At 40.7% G+C, this 16,958-nt stretch overlaps 1 protein-coding gene across 11 annotated transcripts in view; it reads left to right on the forward strand.

Moving 5' to 3' along the window:
- LOC144272675 (uncharacterized) overlaps positions 1-11,185 on the forward strand; it is a 36,637-nt gene extending 25,452 nt beyond the window's left edge. For all 11 annotated transcript variants that reach the window (XM_077830921.1, XM_077830926.1, XM_077830923.1 and 8 more), the window contains 2 exons: positions 2,095-2,232; positions 10,815-11,185. In XM_077830921.1, coding sequence (XP_077687047.1) covers positions 2,095-2,232; positions 10,815-10,876 — 200 coding nt within the window. In that variant the 3' untranslated portion in view covers positions 10,877-11,185. The remainder of the gene's footprint in view (positions 1-2,094; positions 2,233-10,814) is intronic.
- Positions 11,186-16,958: the final 5,773 nt, after the last annotated feature.

Below are 16,958 nucleotides of genomic sequence, written 5' to 3' on the forward strand. Positions count from 1 at the left end.
TAGCAACAGAAGCTGAACCCATGGGAGTTTATATTGAATTTAGTAATTTTGTATTAAATTAAAAAAAAAGTTGGATGACTTTAGCCATACTAACAGATTTCAGAGTAGCAGCTGTGTTACTCTGGAGCCTCAAAAAGAACAGGAGGACTTGTGGCACCTTAGCGACTAACAAATTTATTAGAGCATAAGCTTTCGTTGGCTACAGCCCACTTCATCGGATGCACAGAATGGAACATGTAGGTAGGTACACACACACACACACACACACACACGAAGTTACCATACAAACTGTGAGAGGCTAATTAGTTAAGATGAGCTATTATCAGCAGGAGAAAAAAAACTTTTGTAGTGATAATCAAGTTGGCCCATTTAGACAGTTGACAAGAAGGTGTAAGGATACTTTACTTAAGGAAGTAGATTCAATATGTGTAATGACCCAGCCACTCCCAGTCTCTATTCAAATCCAAGTTAATGGTATCTAGTTTGCATATTATTTCAAGCTCAGTGGAGTCTGTTTCTGAAGCTTTTCTGTTGCAAAATTGCCACCCTTAAATCTTTTACTGAGTGGGCAGAGAGGCTGAAGTGTTCTTCTACCGGTTTTTGAATGTTATGATTCCTAATGTCAGATTTGTCCATTTATTCTTTTGCGTAGAGACTGTCCGGTTTGGCCAATGTACATGGCAGAAGGGCATTGCTGGCACACAATGGCATATATCACATTGGTAGATGTGTAGGTGAACAAGCCCCTGATGGCGTGGCTCATGTGATTAGGTCTTATGATGGTGTCACTTGAATAAATATGTGGACAGAGTTGGCATTGGGCTTTGTTGCAAGGATAGGTTCCTGGGTTAGTGTTTTTGTTGCGTGGTGTGTGGTTGCTGGTGAGTATTTGCTTCAGGTTGGGGGGGCTGTCTGTAACCGAGGACTGGTCTGTCTCCCAAGATCTGTGAGAGTGATCTGCTTCTCCCCCCTCCCTCCCTCCCAGGCTTGCCACGCCAAACAGCTGATTCGCGGCAAGCCTTGGAGGAAGAAAGGGACGGGGGAGAAGCGGCAGCATGCTCAGGGGAGGAGGCAGCGCGGAGGTGAGCTGGGGAGGGGAGCTGCCGGTGAGTGCTCTGCACCCACCAATATTTCTCCCTGGGTGCTTCAGCCCCAGAGTCGGTGCCTATGGCGGCAGCGTGTCTGGCTCCGACACACTTCTCTGAGCGGCATGTTAAGGGGGCGGGGCCGGGCCGGGGGGTTGGATAAGGGGCAGAGGGTCTTGGGGGGCGGTCAGGGGACACGGAGCAGGAGGGGTTGGATGGGTCGGGGGTTCTGAGGGGTCAGTCGGGGGCGGGAAGTAGGTGGGGGTTGGATAGGAGCGGGGCCAGGCTGTTTAGGAAGGCACAGCCTTCCCTACCTGGACCTCCATAGCAAGTTCGATATAACACGGTTTCACCTATAACGTGGTAGGATTTTTTTTGGCTCCTGAGGACCTCGTTATATCAGGTTAGAGGTGTTCTAGACACAGATTTGCATCACAACTGGTGTCCTGCTGTGCTGTCTTAAATTAGTCGTTATTGGGTCTGCCTCGGGTCTTTTGTCAAATATATTTGACATGAATTGTAACATAGTAATTTGGTCCTGTTTTACTTACTGTCTTTATCAATCTTCCTTTACTAACTAGCTCACTTTATTAATTTAATCTGTGTCAGTCTGTCTTGTAGTGTAAACATGTTTACAGGTCACCACTAATGCAGCGGAAAACTGTACTTTGTGGTAGAGATGTAAAATTTTCCAATATGCGTGCCTGCATGTGGGTGTAGTGTTAAATAGCTTGGAAGGATTTTACTTCTGTAGTGTTAGATCTTTTATAACGTAAAGCTCTTACGGGCATCGGATGAAGACTTAGCAAAATCTGAATGATGCTAGTAGAGTCGGAAATTCTACTTTTTATAGAAACTGCAGGTAGTGAAGCAGCATTTACAAGTTGAATGTTTTCAGATATTGTTATAATTAAAATCAGTGTTTGTTTAAATATTAATGTGAGTATCCTGCTCAAACAAATGAAATGTTCTTTTTATTAAAAATAACATCACCCTAATTTCCAAACAGGGATGTCCGGTGCAAAGGGTAAACCTCCACCTCTTCTAGCAGCACCTGCTAAAAGACCTGGTCTTCTAGGATATTCACCCCATCAGCCTGCAAAACGACCACTACTTGGAGAGAAACCTGGACTTTTGCCAACACCAGGTGAGGATGGGAAAGCTTTGTAGATTCTTAGAATATGTAATATTTTGAGACTAGCTACTTTGCTGTCTGTCTGGATATCTATTTAATATCTACTGTAGTAGATGCAACACTTGTCGCTAAAAACTTTCTGATGCTAGCCAGCCAGATTTCTCTCCTAACTAAAAAGCTATGAAATTTCCAATGAAAAAATGCAATAATCTTCCTTAAAAAAGGCTAATCTGCTAACAAAGGATATGTTTGCTTTATGTATAATGAATGCATCCAGTGAAGTGAGCTGTAGCTCATGAAAGCTTACACTCAAATTTGTTAGTCTCTAAGGTGCCACAAGTCCTCCTTTTCTTTTTGCAATTAGTGTGAAAGCAACACATAGAATCAGAAAACCCTTGTATTAATTACACCGTCTCCAAGTAACCAGGATGTTTTAATACAAAAACGTTTCTATTTGTTTATGTACTATACTCTATGCAAAATGCTAAATGGAGCACAGGATGAAGTCCAAGAGGTGAATATTGCTGAACCGCTTGGTAATAGTGACGATAACATAAAAAATGTTGACATCTGGAGGATGAGAGGGGAACATCGCAGCAGCCTACCACGGTAGGATTTAATTTCAGAAAGGGGAGCTACACAAAAATGAAGAGGTTAGATAAACACAAATTAAAAGGTATAGTGCCAAAAGTGAAAACTCTGCAAGCTGCATGGAAACTTTTTAAAGACCCCATAATAGAGGCTCAATTTAAATGTGTACCCCAAATTAAAAAAACATAGTAAGGCCAAAAAAATGCCACTGTAGGTAAACAACAAAGCAACAAAAGCAGTTAGAGGCAAAAAGGCATCCTTTAAAAAGTGGAAGTTAAATCATACTGAGGAAAATAGAAAGGAGCATAAACTCTGGCAAGTGAAGTGTAAAAAATATAATTAGGAAGGCCAAAAAAGAATTTTGAAGAACAGCTAGCCAAAGACTCAAAAAGTAACAGCTAGTGGGGCCATTGGACAATCAAGATGCTAAAGGAGAACTCAAAGAAGATAAGACCATTGCCGAGAAACTAAATTAATTCTTCATGGCTGAGGATGTGAGGGAGATTCCCACACTTGAGCTATTCTTTTCAGATGGGAATTGTCCCAGATTGAGGTGTCATTAGAGGAGGTTTTGGAACAAATTGATAAATTACCATCTGATCCTAGTGACTTATTGTTTGTTCACCCAAGAGTTCTGAAGGAACTCAGTAGTTCTGCAATTTCACATTTAACTGTGGTATGTAACCTATCATTTAAATCAGCTTCTATACCAGATGACTGGAGGATAGCTAGTGTGATGCCAATTTTGAAAAAAAGGCTCCAGAGGCAATCCTGGCAATTACAGGCCGGTAAGCCTAACTTCAGTACTGAGAAAATTGGTTGAATCTAGTTAAGAACAGAATTATTAGATGCATAGATAGAAAAGGAGTACTTGTAGCACCTTAGAGACTAACTAATTTATTTGAGCATAAGCTTTCGTGAGCTACAGCTCACTTCATCGGATGCATTCCTTTTCATGAAGTTGATAGATTTCCATTCCATACGGCTAAAGTCAGTGCCTTGCATAATGACAGGTTTCAAAGTAGCAGCCGTGTTAGTCTGTATTCGCAAAAAGAAAAGGAGGACTTGTGGCACCTTAGAGACTAACACATTTATTTGAGCATGTAGCTCACGAAAGCTTATGCTCAAATAAATTTGTTCATCTCTAAGGTGCCACACAAGTACTCCTTTTCTTTTTGCGAGTACAGACTAACACGGCTGCTACTCTGAAACCTGTAGATACATAGACGAACACCGTTTGGTGGGCAGAGTCAACATCATTTTTGTAAAGGGAAATCATGCCTCAGCAATCTACTAGAATTCTTTGGGGGGGTCAACAAGCGTGTGGACAAGGGCAATCCAGTGGATATAGTGTACTTTGATTTTCAGGAAGCCTTTGACAAGGTCCCTCACCAAAGGCTCTTAAGCAAAGTAAGCTGTCATGGGATAAGAGGGAAGGTCCTCTCATGGATTGGTAACTGGTTAAAAGATAGGAAACAAAGGGTAGCAATAAATGGTCAGCTCTCAGAATGGAGAGAGGTAAATAGCAGTTTCCCTCGAGCTCTATACTGGGACCAGTATTGTTCAACATATTCATAAATGATCTGGAAAAGGGAGTGAACAGTGAGGTGGCAAAATTTGCAGATGATAGAAAACTACTCAAAATAGGTAAGTCCAAAGCAGACCGCAAAGAGTTACAAAGGGATCTCACAAAACAGAGTGACTGGGCAACAAAGTGGTAGATGAAATTCAGTGCTGATAAATGCAAAGTAATCCATAATCCTAACTACACATTAGGGCTGTCGATTAATTGCAGTTAACTCACGCAATTAACTCAAAAAAGTTAATTGCGATTAAAAAAATTAATTGTGATTAATTGCACTGTTAAACAATAGAATACCAACTGAAATTTATTAAATATTTTTGCATGTTTTTCTACACTTTCAAATATATTGATTTCTGTTACAACACAGAATACGAAGTATACAGTGCTCACTTTATATTTTTTGATTACAAATGTTTGCACTGTAAAAATGATGAAAAAGAAATAGTATTTTTAATTCATCTCATGCAAGTACTGTAGTGCAATCTCTTTAGCGTGAGTGTAACTTACAAATGTAGATTTTTGTTTTTGTTTGTTTTTTGTTACATAACTGCAGTCAGTAACAAAACCATGTAAAACTTTAGAGCCTACAAGTCCACTCAGTCCTACTTCTTGTTCAGCCAATTGCTAAGATAAACAAGTTTGGCTACATTTACTGGAGATAATGCTGCCTGCTTCTTATTTACAGTGTCACCTGGAAGTGAGAACAGGCGTTCACATGACACTTTTGTAGCCAGCATTGCAAGGTATTTATGTGCCAGTTATGCTAAACATTTGTATGCTCCTTCATGCTTTGGCCACCATTCCAGAGGACATGCTTCCGTGCTGATGATACTCGTTACAAATTTAATTAACACATTTTTTTGACTGAACTCTTTGGGGGAGAATTGTATGTCTCCTGTTTTACCAAGATTCTGCCATATATTTCATGTTATAGCAGTCTTGGATGATGACCCAGCACAGTTCGTTTTAAGAACACTTTCATAGCGGATCTGACAAAACGCAAAGAAGGTACCCATTTGAGATTTCTAAAAATAGCTACAGCACTCGACCCAAGGTTTAAGAATCTGAAGTGCCTTCCAAAAATCTGATCGGGATGAGATGTGGAGCATGCTTTCAGAAGTCTTAAAAGAGAAACACTCAGATGCGGAAACTACAGACCCCGAATTACCAAACAAGAAAATCAACCTTCTGCTGTTGGCATCTGACTCAGATGATGAAAGTGAACATGCATCGGTCCGCTCTGCTTTGGATCGTTATCGAGCAGAACCCATCATCAGCATGGATGCATGTCCCCTGGAATGGCGGTTGAAGCATGAAGGGACATATGAATCTTTAGTGCATTTGGCACGTAAATATCTTGCAATGCCGGCAACAGTGCCACGCGAACACCTGTTCTCATTTTCAGGTGACATTGTAAACAAGAAGCAGGTAGCATTATCACCTGCAAATTGTAACCAAACTTGTTTGTCTGAGCGATTGGCTGAAGTAGGACTGAGTGGATTTTGTTTTATTTTTGAATGCAGTTATTCTTTTGTACATAATTCTACATTTGTAAGTTCAACTTTCATGATAGAGATTGCACTACAGTACTTGCATTCAGTGACTTGAAAAATACTATCTTTTTTTACAGTGCAAATATTTGTAATCAAAAATAAATATCAAGCGAGCACTGTACACGTTGTATTCTGTGTAACTGAAATCAATATATTTGAAAATGTAGAAAACACCCAAAAATATTTAAATAAATGGAATTCTATTATTGTTTAACAGCGCGATTAATCACAACTAATTTTTTTAATCTCTTGACAGCCCTTCTATACATATAAAATTAGCTCTTACCTCTAAAGAAAGAGATATTGGAGTCATTGTGGATAGTTTTTTGAAAACATCCACTCAATGTGCAGCCGTAGTTAAAGAAGCTAACAGAATGTTCGGAGTCATTAGGAAAGGATAGCTAGTAAGGCAGAAAATACAATATTGCCTCTATAAATCCATGGTATGCCCACATCTTGAATACTGTGTGCAGATCGGGTCGCCCCATCTCAAAAAAGATATATTGGAATTGGGAAAAGGTACAGAAAAGGGCAACAAAAATGATTAGGGGTATGGAACAGCTTCCATATGAGGAGAGATTAATAAGAGGGGGACTGTTCAGCTTGAAAAAGAGATGACCAAGGGGGGATATAATAGATAACTATATAACTTTATAACTATAAAATCATGACTGGTGTGGAGGTAGTAAATAACACAAGAACTAGGGGTCACCAAATGAAATGAGTAGGCAGCAGGTTTAAAACAAACAGAAGGAAGTATTTCTTCACACAGCGCACCGTCAACCTGTGGAACGCCTTGCCAGAGGATGTTGTGAAGGCCAAGACTATAACAGAGTTCAAATAAGAACTAAATAAATTCATGGAGGATAGGTCCATCAAAGGCTATTGGCCAGGATGGGCGGGGATGGTGTCCCAAGCCTCTGTTTGCCAGAAGCTGGGAAACATTTAAGTTGAGCCTCTACTGTGGTGTCTTTAAAACGTTTCCGTGCAGCTTGCAGGGATTTCACTTATGGCACTCCCTTTTAATTTCTGTTTAACTAACTTCCTCATTTTTGTGTAATTCTCCTTTTTGAAATTAAATGCTACTGTGTTGGGATGCTGTGGTGTTTTCCCAACTACAAGGACATTAAATTTCTTTGTTATGGTCACTATTACCAAGTGGTTCAGCTATGTTCATGTCTTGGACCAGGTCCTGTGCCCCACTTAGGACTAAATCAAAAATTGCTTCTGCTCTTGTGGGTTCCAGGACTAGCTGCTTCAAGAAGCAGTCTTTTAGGTGTTAAGAAACTTTATCTCTGCATCAAGAAAAGGAGTACTTGTGGCACCTTAGAGACTAACCAATTTATTTGAGCATGAGCTTTCGTGAGCTACAGCTCACTTTATTGGATGCATACCATGGAAACTGCAGTAGATATTATATACACACAGAGACCATGAAACAATAGCCCCTCCCACCCCACTGTCCTGCTGATAATAGCTTATCTAAAGTGATCATCAAGTTGGGCCATTTCCAGCACAAATCCAGGTTTTCTCACCCTCCGCCCCCCCTCCACACAAACTCACTCTCCTGCTGGTAATAGCCCATCAAAAGTGACCACTCTCTTCACAATGTGTATGATAATCAAGGTGGGCCATTTCCTGCACAAATCCAGGTTCTCTCACCCCCCGCCAAAAACCACACACACAAACTCACTCTCCTGCTGGTAATAGCTTATCCAAAGTGACCACTCTCCCTACAATGTGCATGATAATCAAGGTGGGCCATTGACGATGGATCGTATGGTGTGGTCAGGGTGTCACTGCTAACCTGGTGGCTGAACTTTGTGACTTTGTCCTTACTCATAACTATTTCACATTTGGGGACAATGTATACCTTCAGATCAGCGGCACTGCTATGGGTGCCCGCATGGCCCCACAGTATGCCAACATTTTTATGGCAGATTTAGAACAACGCTTCCTCAGCTCTCGTCCCCTAAAGCCCCTACTCTACTTGCGCTATATTGATGACATCTTCATCATCTGGACCCATGGAAAAGAAGCCCTTGAGGAATTCCACCATGATTTCAACAATTTCCATCCCACCATCAACCTCAGCCTGGTCCAGTCCACACAAGAGATCCACTTCCTGGACACTACAGTGCTAATAAACAATGGTCACATAAACACCACCCTATACCGGAAACCTACTGACCGCTATTCCTACCTGCATGCCTCCAGCTTTCACCCTGACCACACCACACGATCCATCGTCTACAGCCAAGCTCTGCGATACAACCGCATTTGCTCCAACCCCTCAGACAGAGACAAACACCTACAAGATCTCTATCAAACTTTCTTACAACTACAATACCCACCTGTGGAAGTGAAGAAACAGATTGATAGAGCCAGAAGAGTTCCCAGAAGTCACCTACTACAGGACAGGCCTAATAAAGAAAATAACAGAATGCCACTAGCCGTCACCTTCAGCCCCCAACTAAAACCCCTCCAACGCATTATTAAGGATCTACAACCTATCCTGAAGGATGATTCAACACTCTCACAAATCTTGGGAGACAGGCCAGTCCTTGCCTACAGACAGCCCCGCAACCTGAAGCAAATACTCACCAACAACCACATACCACACAACAGAACCACTAGCCCAGGAACCTATCCTTGCAACAAAGCCCGTTGCCAACTGTGCCCACATATCTATTCAGGGGACACCATCACAGGGCCTAATAACATCAGCCACACTATCAGAGGCTCGTTCACCTGCACGTCCACCAATGTGATATATGCCATCATGTGCCAGCAATGCCCCTCTGCCATGTACATTGGTCAAACTGGACAGTCTCTATGTAAAAGAATAAATGGACACAAATCAGATGTCAAGAATTATAACACTCATAAACCAGTCGGAGAACACTTCAATCTCTCTGGTCATGCAATCACCGACATGAAGGTCACTATCTTACAAGAAAAAAACTTCAAATCCAGACTCCAGCGAGAAACTACTGAATTGGAATTCATTTGCAAATTGGATACTATTAATTTAGGCTTAAATAGAGACTGAGAGTGGCTATTTCCCCTTGCTTTTTCCTACCCCCCCGCCCGACGTTCTGGTTAAACTTGGATTTAAACTTGGAGAGTGGTCAGTTTGGATGAGCTATTGCCAGCAGGAGAGTGAGTTTGTGTGTGTGGTTTTTGGAGGGGGGTGTGGGGGTGAGAGAACCTGGATTTGTGCAGGAAATGGCCCACCTTGATTATCATACACATTGTGAAGAGAGTGGTCACTTTTGATGGGCTATTACCAGCAGGAGAGTGAGTTTGTGTGTGGGGGAGCGGAGGGTGAGAAAACCTGAATTTGTGCTGGAAATGGCCCAACTTGATGATCACTTTAGATAAGCTATTACCAGCAGGACAGTGGGGTGGGAGGGGGTATTGTTTCATGGTCTTTGTGTGTATTTAATGTCTACTGCAGTTTCCACGGTATGCATCCGATGAAGTGAGCTGTAGCTCACGAAAGCTCATGCTCAAATAAATTGGTTAGTCTCTAAGGTGCCACAAGTACTCCTTTTCTTTTTGCAAAGACAGACTAACACGGCTGTTACTCTGAAACCTGAAATTTATCTCTGCATCCCGTCCTGAGGTGACATGTACCCAGTCAATATGGGGATAGTTGAAATCCCCCATTACTATTGAGTTTTTTATTTTTATAGCCTCTCTAATCTTCCTTCAGAGTAACAGCCGTGTTAGTCTGTATTCGCAAAAAGAAATGGAGTACTTGTGGCACCTTAGAGACTAACCAATTTATTTGAGCATGAGCTTTCGTGAGCTACAGCTCACTTCATCAGATGCATACTGTGGAAACTGCAGCAGACTTTATATATACACAGAGAATATGAAACAATACCTCCTCCCACCCCACTGTCCTGCTGGTAATAGCTTATCTAAAGTAATCGTCAGGTTAGGCCATTTCCAACACAAATCCAGGTTTTCTCACCCTCCACCCTTCCACACAAATTCACTCTCCTGCTGGTGATAGCCCATCCAAAGTGACAACTCTTTACACAATGTGCATGATAATGAAGTTAGGCCATTTCCTGTACAAATCCAGGTTCTCTCACTCCCTCACCCCCCTCCAAAAACCCACCCCCATACACACACAGACTCACTCTCCTGCTGGTAATAGCTCGTCCAAACTGACCACTCTCCAAGTTTAAATCCAAGTTAAACCAGAACATCGGGGGGGGGGGGGGTAGGAAAAAACAAGAGGAAATAGGCTACCTTGCATAATGACTTAGCCACTCCCAGTCTCTATTTAAGCCTAAATTAATCTTCCTGAGCATTTTACAATTACTATCACCATCCTGGTCAGGTGGTCAGTAGTATATCCCTACCCGCTATATTCTTATTATTCAAGCATATGTTGGAGCCTTTTCATTGAGTGGTGGTTTTGTTCATAGATAGGAACTGCAATAATGAAGCATGGTGGTCACTGTGTTTTGCACTCTGTTGATCACTGTGGCCATACCTATGGTCAAAAGGTTGGGGGTGCAATCTCTTCTGATGGAAGAAGTCGTCTTTGGCTGCTATTTGGGCTTTCAGTGGCATGGGGTCTGAGATGACTCCAAGGCTGTGGACAATTGGTCTTAAATCTGAAGGCAGTAGTGGGAAAGTTATAGAGGAATAAAGTTCTTTACAGTACTGCAGAGATGGGCATTACAGAACTCTCTAAAGTGGAGGTAGCTGTTAGCCTTTTGCCAGTGAAAGAGGATGAGGAGTCCTCAGTGAGTGTGGTACATCTAGCTAGTTATGGGGGAGGGAAGGGGCAGGGCATTTTTCTGTAAAACAGCTGCCTTACTATTTATTTTTCTTTGTCACAGCTGTTCATGTTAAACCTGTGCAACACCAACGGGCAGCTAAACCAAAGCCTTTGCTTAACTGAGACGACATCACAGACACCATGACTAATAATGGAATACACTAAACATGATGGTGGCATCCCTCTTCCAAGACAGCAGAGAGCATGATAAACTTGTATTGCTAGTGTCCGTACACCCAGACAAACTTAAATGTATCTCATTTTCTGTTATACACATTCCTATGGGAACTTTTTAAAATTTCAGGGCGCTCTTCTGTTCAACCAAAATTGGTATTTGTGGAAGGTCAGTGTTTGTAGATTCATGGTCTTATAAATTAGAAGTTGTTTAAATAGATATGGTCACAAAATAAACTATTTGTTTTACACAACTCAGCACTCATTCTTTTGTGGTTATGTTTTACCTGACTCTTCCATATTATTATTTAGGAGGATAAGCAGACCCAGTCAGACTTCATTTCAGTGCTTGTGTTTGGTAGGGTTGGATAGAATTCTCTCTTTCTCTCTCTTTCTCTCTCTTTTTCTCTTTCTCTCTCTCTCTCTTTCTTTCTAAATGTGAAAAGTCCATGGGTTGTTGGGATTTTATTTATAATACAGAAGTGTTGCCTCTATTCTCCTTGCATCTTCCTTGAGTAAAGATGAAGACACATTGACCATATATCAACCTTTATTCAGTATGTCACTTGCTTAGCTGACTTCTAATATTTTTGAAATATTTTAAAATGAGATCTTGTGTTCATTACTATATTATGCCTTGCTATCTTATGTCTTCAATGTGTTGGAATGTTAGTCTATCCATTTCTATTGTAACTTGAAGTTTAATGACAAGATATGAAAGGATTAAGGAAATTGCTCTACTAATTGTGCTCTCCCAGATGCAATTAAGTAAATTAATGTTGAGAACTACCTTAATTTACATGTAGTTCCACACAAACAGATTTAATTTGTTAATTTAGAGCCATACAGTTATGTTTTGTAAAATGTTTTTAAAAAGAATTGTGTGCAGTCATTCTACTGAAACATGAAGTATAGTTCCAACTGACATGTAATTTTTTAGTTGTCACAAAAAACTAACTTGCCAAAAATAGTTTAGCACCCAGTTACCCACTTATAGTGGCAAAGTTCAAAATTACAGTACTAGCCCCTTAAATTTTGTTTTTTTCTATTGTGGGTTTCCTTTTCATCTCACCTTCATCTCACACAAACAAAAAGGGAAAATGGCAATACACAAAAACAATCAGCTAGCTCAGTAACTAAACTTCGGACAAACAAGTTAAAAGAACTGAAAAGACTTCTTTAACGTTTCAGACAGAAATATGACCTTTTGTATATTGGTGTACCTTCCTAAGAATAGGAATTAACCTGGAGAGTTCTTACTTTCATATAATTTTGGCAGTTGTATATGTTGTTTTTCTTAATCATTTTATGGATGCAAGATTTTCAAGTCTTAACACATCCAGCTAAAGCAGCACTAACTAAGGTAGAATCTATTTTTGTTGTTGTTTCATTACCCTATTTATAGCCACTCTTGAGTATTTTCACTGTAGATTCTTTAGTAGAGCATTTGATCAATTAGAAGCTTATAAAACTAACTTCTAGTGCAATTTTCTTCTCATAGTAGAAAGAATTTAATTGGCCGGCTGTGTCAAAATTCACTTGTTTCAACAAATGCATTTATTTAACCACTTAACTAAGGACCCACCTATAAGTCTCAGTTCAGCAGAGCTGCTACAAAGTACAGTCCCCAACACACACTAGGAAAATAGTCCTGTCTTTACTGCAGATTAAGCAGAGTGCTGCAAAGCATGCTAATTTATTTTAATTGGCATTATGCAATCTTATTGCTACTTTTTTGCTTCTAGTAATAGCTAAACCATCCTGAATTAGGAACCAGTTGCCAGATAACTCCAACTGTTGTTCAAACTAAATTTATGTGTGTGTGAGATTTATTCTTTAATCAACTCTTACCCTAACTTCTGTGGGTTTTTTGTTTCTGACTAGGTATGGGTTTCAAAGTTCTTATGTCAGTAACTAAACTGCTGTCACTGGTCCTCTGAAGTGATTGTAGGCCATTTAGTTCCTACTACGTCATTATCTGGCTGCTAACACTGTAGTATCTGAGGGCCTTGAGCATTAATACATGTATCTTCCCTCCTGTGAAGTACAGAAGTATTATCTCCATTTTACAGATGAGGAACTGAAGCACAGACTAAAGGACTTTCCTATAAACACCCAGGAAGTCTGTCACAACACTAGGAATTGAACCTAGATCTCCTGAACCCCAGTTTAATGCCTTAATCACAAGATCATTCCTCCTTAAAAGAAGGGTTTAAAGATGAATGTAGTGTGTATTCATTAAGGATCTGATCCTACACCCATGAAAGCCAGTGGAAGTGAGGCTGTCTTCACTTCAAAAACACTTTTTTTTTTTTTTTGGGGGGGGGGGTTTGGTTTTGACATCAGGGTAGCTATTTCAATATAAAATCTTAGTGGAGACAAGGCCCTGAGTTTACTTTGACTAGTTGCCTCAAGGTATAATCTAGAATGCCTTATCTTCAATAAGATTTTATATTTCCATCCTTAGCAGGTATTTGTTGTGTATATATTATATAAAAATAGTTTAAAAAATTCACATCTTATAGGGCAATGTGTGAAAAGGACAGAATCTAAACATGTATCAAATTAAATTCAAGGATTTTATAAAACAATTCTAAGTCCTTAAATAGGAGAAGTCTTAAATACTACCTTTTAAACAAATTGATGCTGCTTCCCTTCTGGAAAGCATGGTCTCGCAGTTGAAGCATAGGACAATAGTGAGGCTTCAGTAATGTTTTGGAAAGTGCTTGGAGATTCTCAAATGGAAGGCTTCCTAGAATGGCAAAATATACTCTATCTACCAAGGCTAGTGCAGGCTGACTTCCCTAAGCACTGAAGCAATCCATGGAAATGCTTTACCCTCAGGGTGTGTGCCAATGCTGCAGTGAAAACAAACCTTGGCTACAGTCTTGGCAGGTAAACTCGTAAGCCTACCTCGAGGGTTTTGGAGGCTTTTAAAAAGCTTTGCTCACCTTTCAGACACTTGGTTAGAGATTCTGCATCAAATCTGCAGCGTCTATTGTACATATATTTTTAGAAAGAGGTAAGTGGAAAAGCTTGAAAGTGTAACAAATAGTTTTCCTCCAGTACTTTGAACGTTTGTACGTTGAAGTTGAAAAAGGGTCTGAATTGACAACAGGCTAGTTGTCAAAGGTCCTTGATGCCCATATTAAGTAAATTTGCTTTTAAATCATGTCAAATTTAGTCTGTTCAATTTTCCCATCCTTCCAACATACTCTGCAGTTATTGGCTTAGTTCTGTTACTTTGCAGTGTCTAGTGACTATAATATTCAATCATGTTTAAAATAATAAAGTTAGCTGAGAATTTAACCAGAAACTTGGTCTAGGACTAGAGTAAAAAAGTGAAGATACACTCACTGTGACCTTGACACCACTATGCACTGGGATGCTTGAATTGTGAAATACCCCTCACACCACCAAGACTCAAGTTGACTTCTGTGTTTAGCTGTGAGTATCATAGTTTCACAAAGCTGTGTTTGACTTCTCGCCCTTCCCCATCTATATTCTGGTCAGCTTTTCTGGCAGTATGTCTTGATTTTTTACTAGTTTTCCGATGGATACCTGTCTGCTTTTTAACCCAGTGTTGTATGTTTAGGAACTGGAGTAAAACAGAAGTCCTGTTGACGAAGCCAAGTCTCCTATTCAGCAATGATCCTGTTCTGGCAACTGACACTAAATGTGGGGAAATGTAACTACTTTATTCACTTGACCTCCCCTTTTGAAAAGGGAAGAAACTGGTGACTTAATGACCAACATTTCTTAGCTTAAAAAAAAAAGGTCACTCTGGGATAGGGTGACCAAATAGTAAGTATGAAAAATTGGGACAGGGCAATGGGTAATAGTTGTCTATATAAGACAAAGCCCTTAATATTGGGACATCAGATTCATTTTCCCGTTTCCCCATCGCTTAATACACCAGTCTCTCTGATGCTAGACCCACATCAGTCTAATGCTTTCAATAGCAACATCAGCCTGAAGACATTGTGGAGAGAAGGGCAAGAACCATGGCCCCTCCCCCAAAATAAATGGGAAAGAGAAGCTGCCTCTGAGCTCTTTGAAATATAGTAGGGGCTGTTGTAGGCACTTCAGTTTAAAGGGCTGACACAAAGAGAGCAGAACCCCTCTTCAGGATGAATCTGGGATTTACGTACAGGCTAGAGCAGTAAAAGGCTGTCTGGGGTTCCCTTGCACTAGCAGATCAAAAGGCTACCAGGAGTGTAGAGAAAACCCTGCAGTTGCTACAATCTCAGCAGGGTGAGTGTGACAAAGCAGATCACTTCCTTCCCTCAGCTGTCCATTTATTTTGATGAGGATAAAGAAGACCCATAGTGTTTACCCCCCAGCTGAAGAGAGTTGGGAGCAGTTGCTCTATCTCTCTCTCTCTCACACACACACACTTGCTCTCTCTCTCACACACACACACACACACACACACACACACACACACACACACACACACACACACACACACACACACACACACACCCCCCCCCCCCCCCCAAGCAGCATTCTGTTGGGAGCCGCAGCTGCCCGTCTGCAGGCAGGTTCTGCTGTGGTACATATGTACCTAATTTGGAAAAGGGGAAATAGAGTATAAACCCTCAATTGAGCTAAATTGTTTAAAAAGTGAAACTGACCATGATTGATCATTTACCAATTTACTAAACCCCATTCTTTACAAAGTGTTTTACTCCTGTATAGCTGCTCATTCACTAGAGCCAGGGGTGAGAATGCTGGATTATAGTCCATTTGTGCATCACAAGCAGAATTTTTAACTAAATTCCTTCTGTCCCCATAACTACTCAAAGAAGAGAAGGAAGAATTTAGGCCTGAATTTTTTTTATTACGGGTTATGATACCTAAGCAAAACTAAATAGTTGGGCTTTCAGATTCCAGGCTGAGTTTGCAGGACTAGCAGCTAAAACATCCTTTCTTGTAAACTCACTCAGAAAATAGAGTTGGAATTAGGTGAGACAAAGCATAGAACCCCACAATGCCAGTTTTTACAAAATTACTTTTCAGCATAACAGTTTAGGGAATGTTTGCTAGAAGTGGTGGCCTGCATTATCGAAAGGCTACAGTGGAGAGAATGCAATACCCTGGACCAGTTCTGAAGGATTCTATTTGAATTCCCAGACCAAAAAAATTTAAGAGAGAGCTAAAGTTGAGAGTAAATATCAGTAAAGTAAGGGTATAAACATAACCAAGATGTTGGAATGATTCCCAAAGCCATGTGGTACAAATGCAGGAAGTTCAGAGTTAAGGTTAAACCTAAATTCCAATGTGTTATGCTGAGAAAATATATTATTTAGGCACTCAAACAACCCTCACTCTGCCCATAGTGAGGCCGTGCAAGAATTCATTTAGGATTAATGAATGTTAGCGTTTGCAGCCCCAGAATAGATTAAAATGATACTTAGAGCATTGTTTTTCATGATTTTCTACATGTAGTGTGGCTACAGGTCAGTGTTCTTAGTCTAGGAAAGCCTAGGTCACAAGGGACATTTGGTGGATGAGAGCAAAGTGTGGGTTATGGCTGAAGACGAGGAGGGAAGAGTGTTCTGGAAGAGTGTTCTGTAAGCGGGTCAGGGTGGCTGAGCAGGGATCTAGGAGAGTTCAGTGGCATTAATGAGAGTGGTTGTCCAGAGATATAGGTAGGCTTGGGGCAGGGGAAAAGGGTTGTATGTGGGGATCACCTGTGGTGGGGTCACTGTGCTGTGCACCAGTCTGGGATGGGGAGCTCCGCTCTACTGCCAAGTGAGGCAGCACTGCAAAGGGGACCCTAAGGTGCAGAGACATTAGCATTTAGGGACCAGTCTCATTCCCCTCTGCAGTCTCTGTGAGATAGCTTTAATAGAGGGGAAGAAACACAAACTAGCTTTTAACACATTTCCATAGCTTCAGCAGTTTTGTAATGGCAGCTAACACCTTGAGCCATAATGCTGTATTTGTACAGGGGGAAATGCGTACTTGGGTAAAATGGCTATTTTATGATACAAGTGTCTATGATCAGAATAACCCATGAATTAGC

This window comes from Eretmochelys imbricata, chromosome 12 (assembly GCF_965152235.1).
Source record: "Eretmochelys imbricata isolate rEreImb1 chromosome 12, rEreImb1.hap1, whole genome shotgun sequence".
Taxonomy (NCBI): Eukaryota; Metazoa; Chordata; order Testudines; family Cheloniidae; genus Eretmochelys; species Eretmochelys imbricata.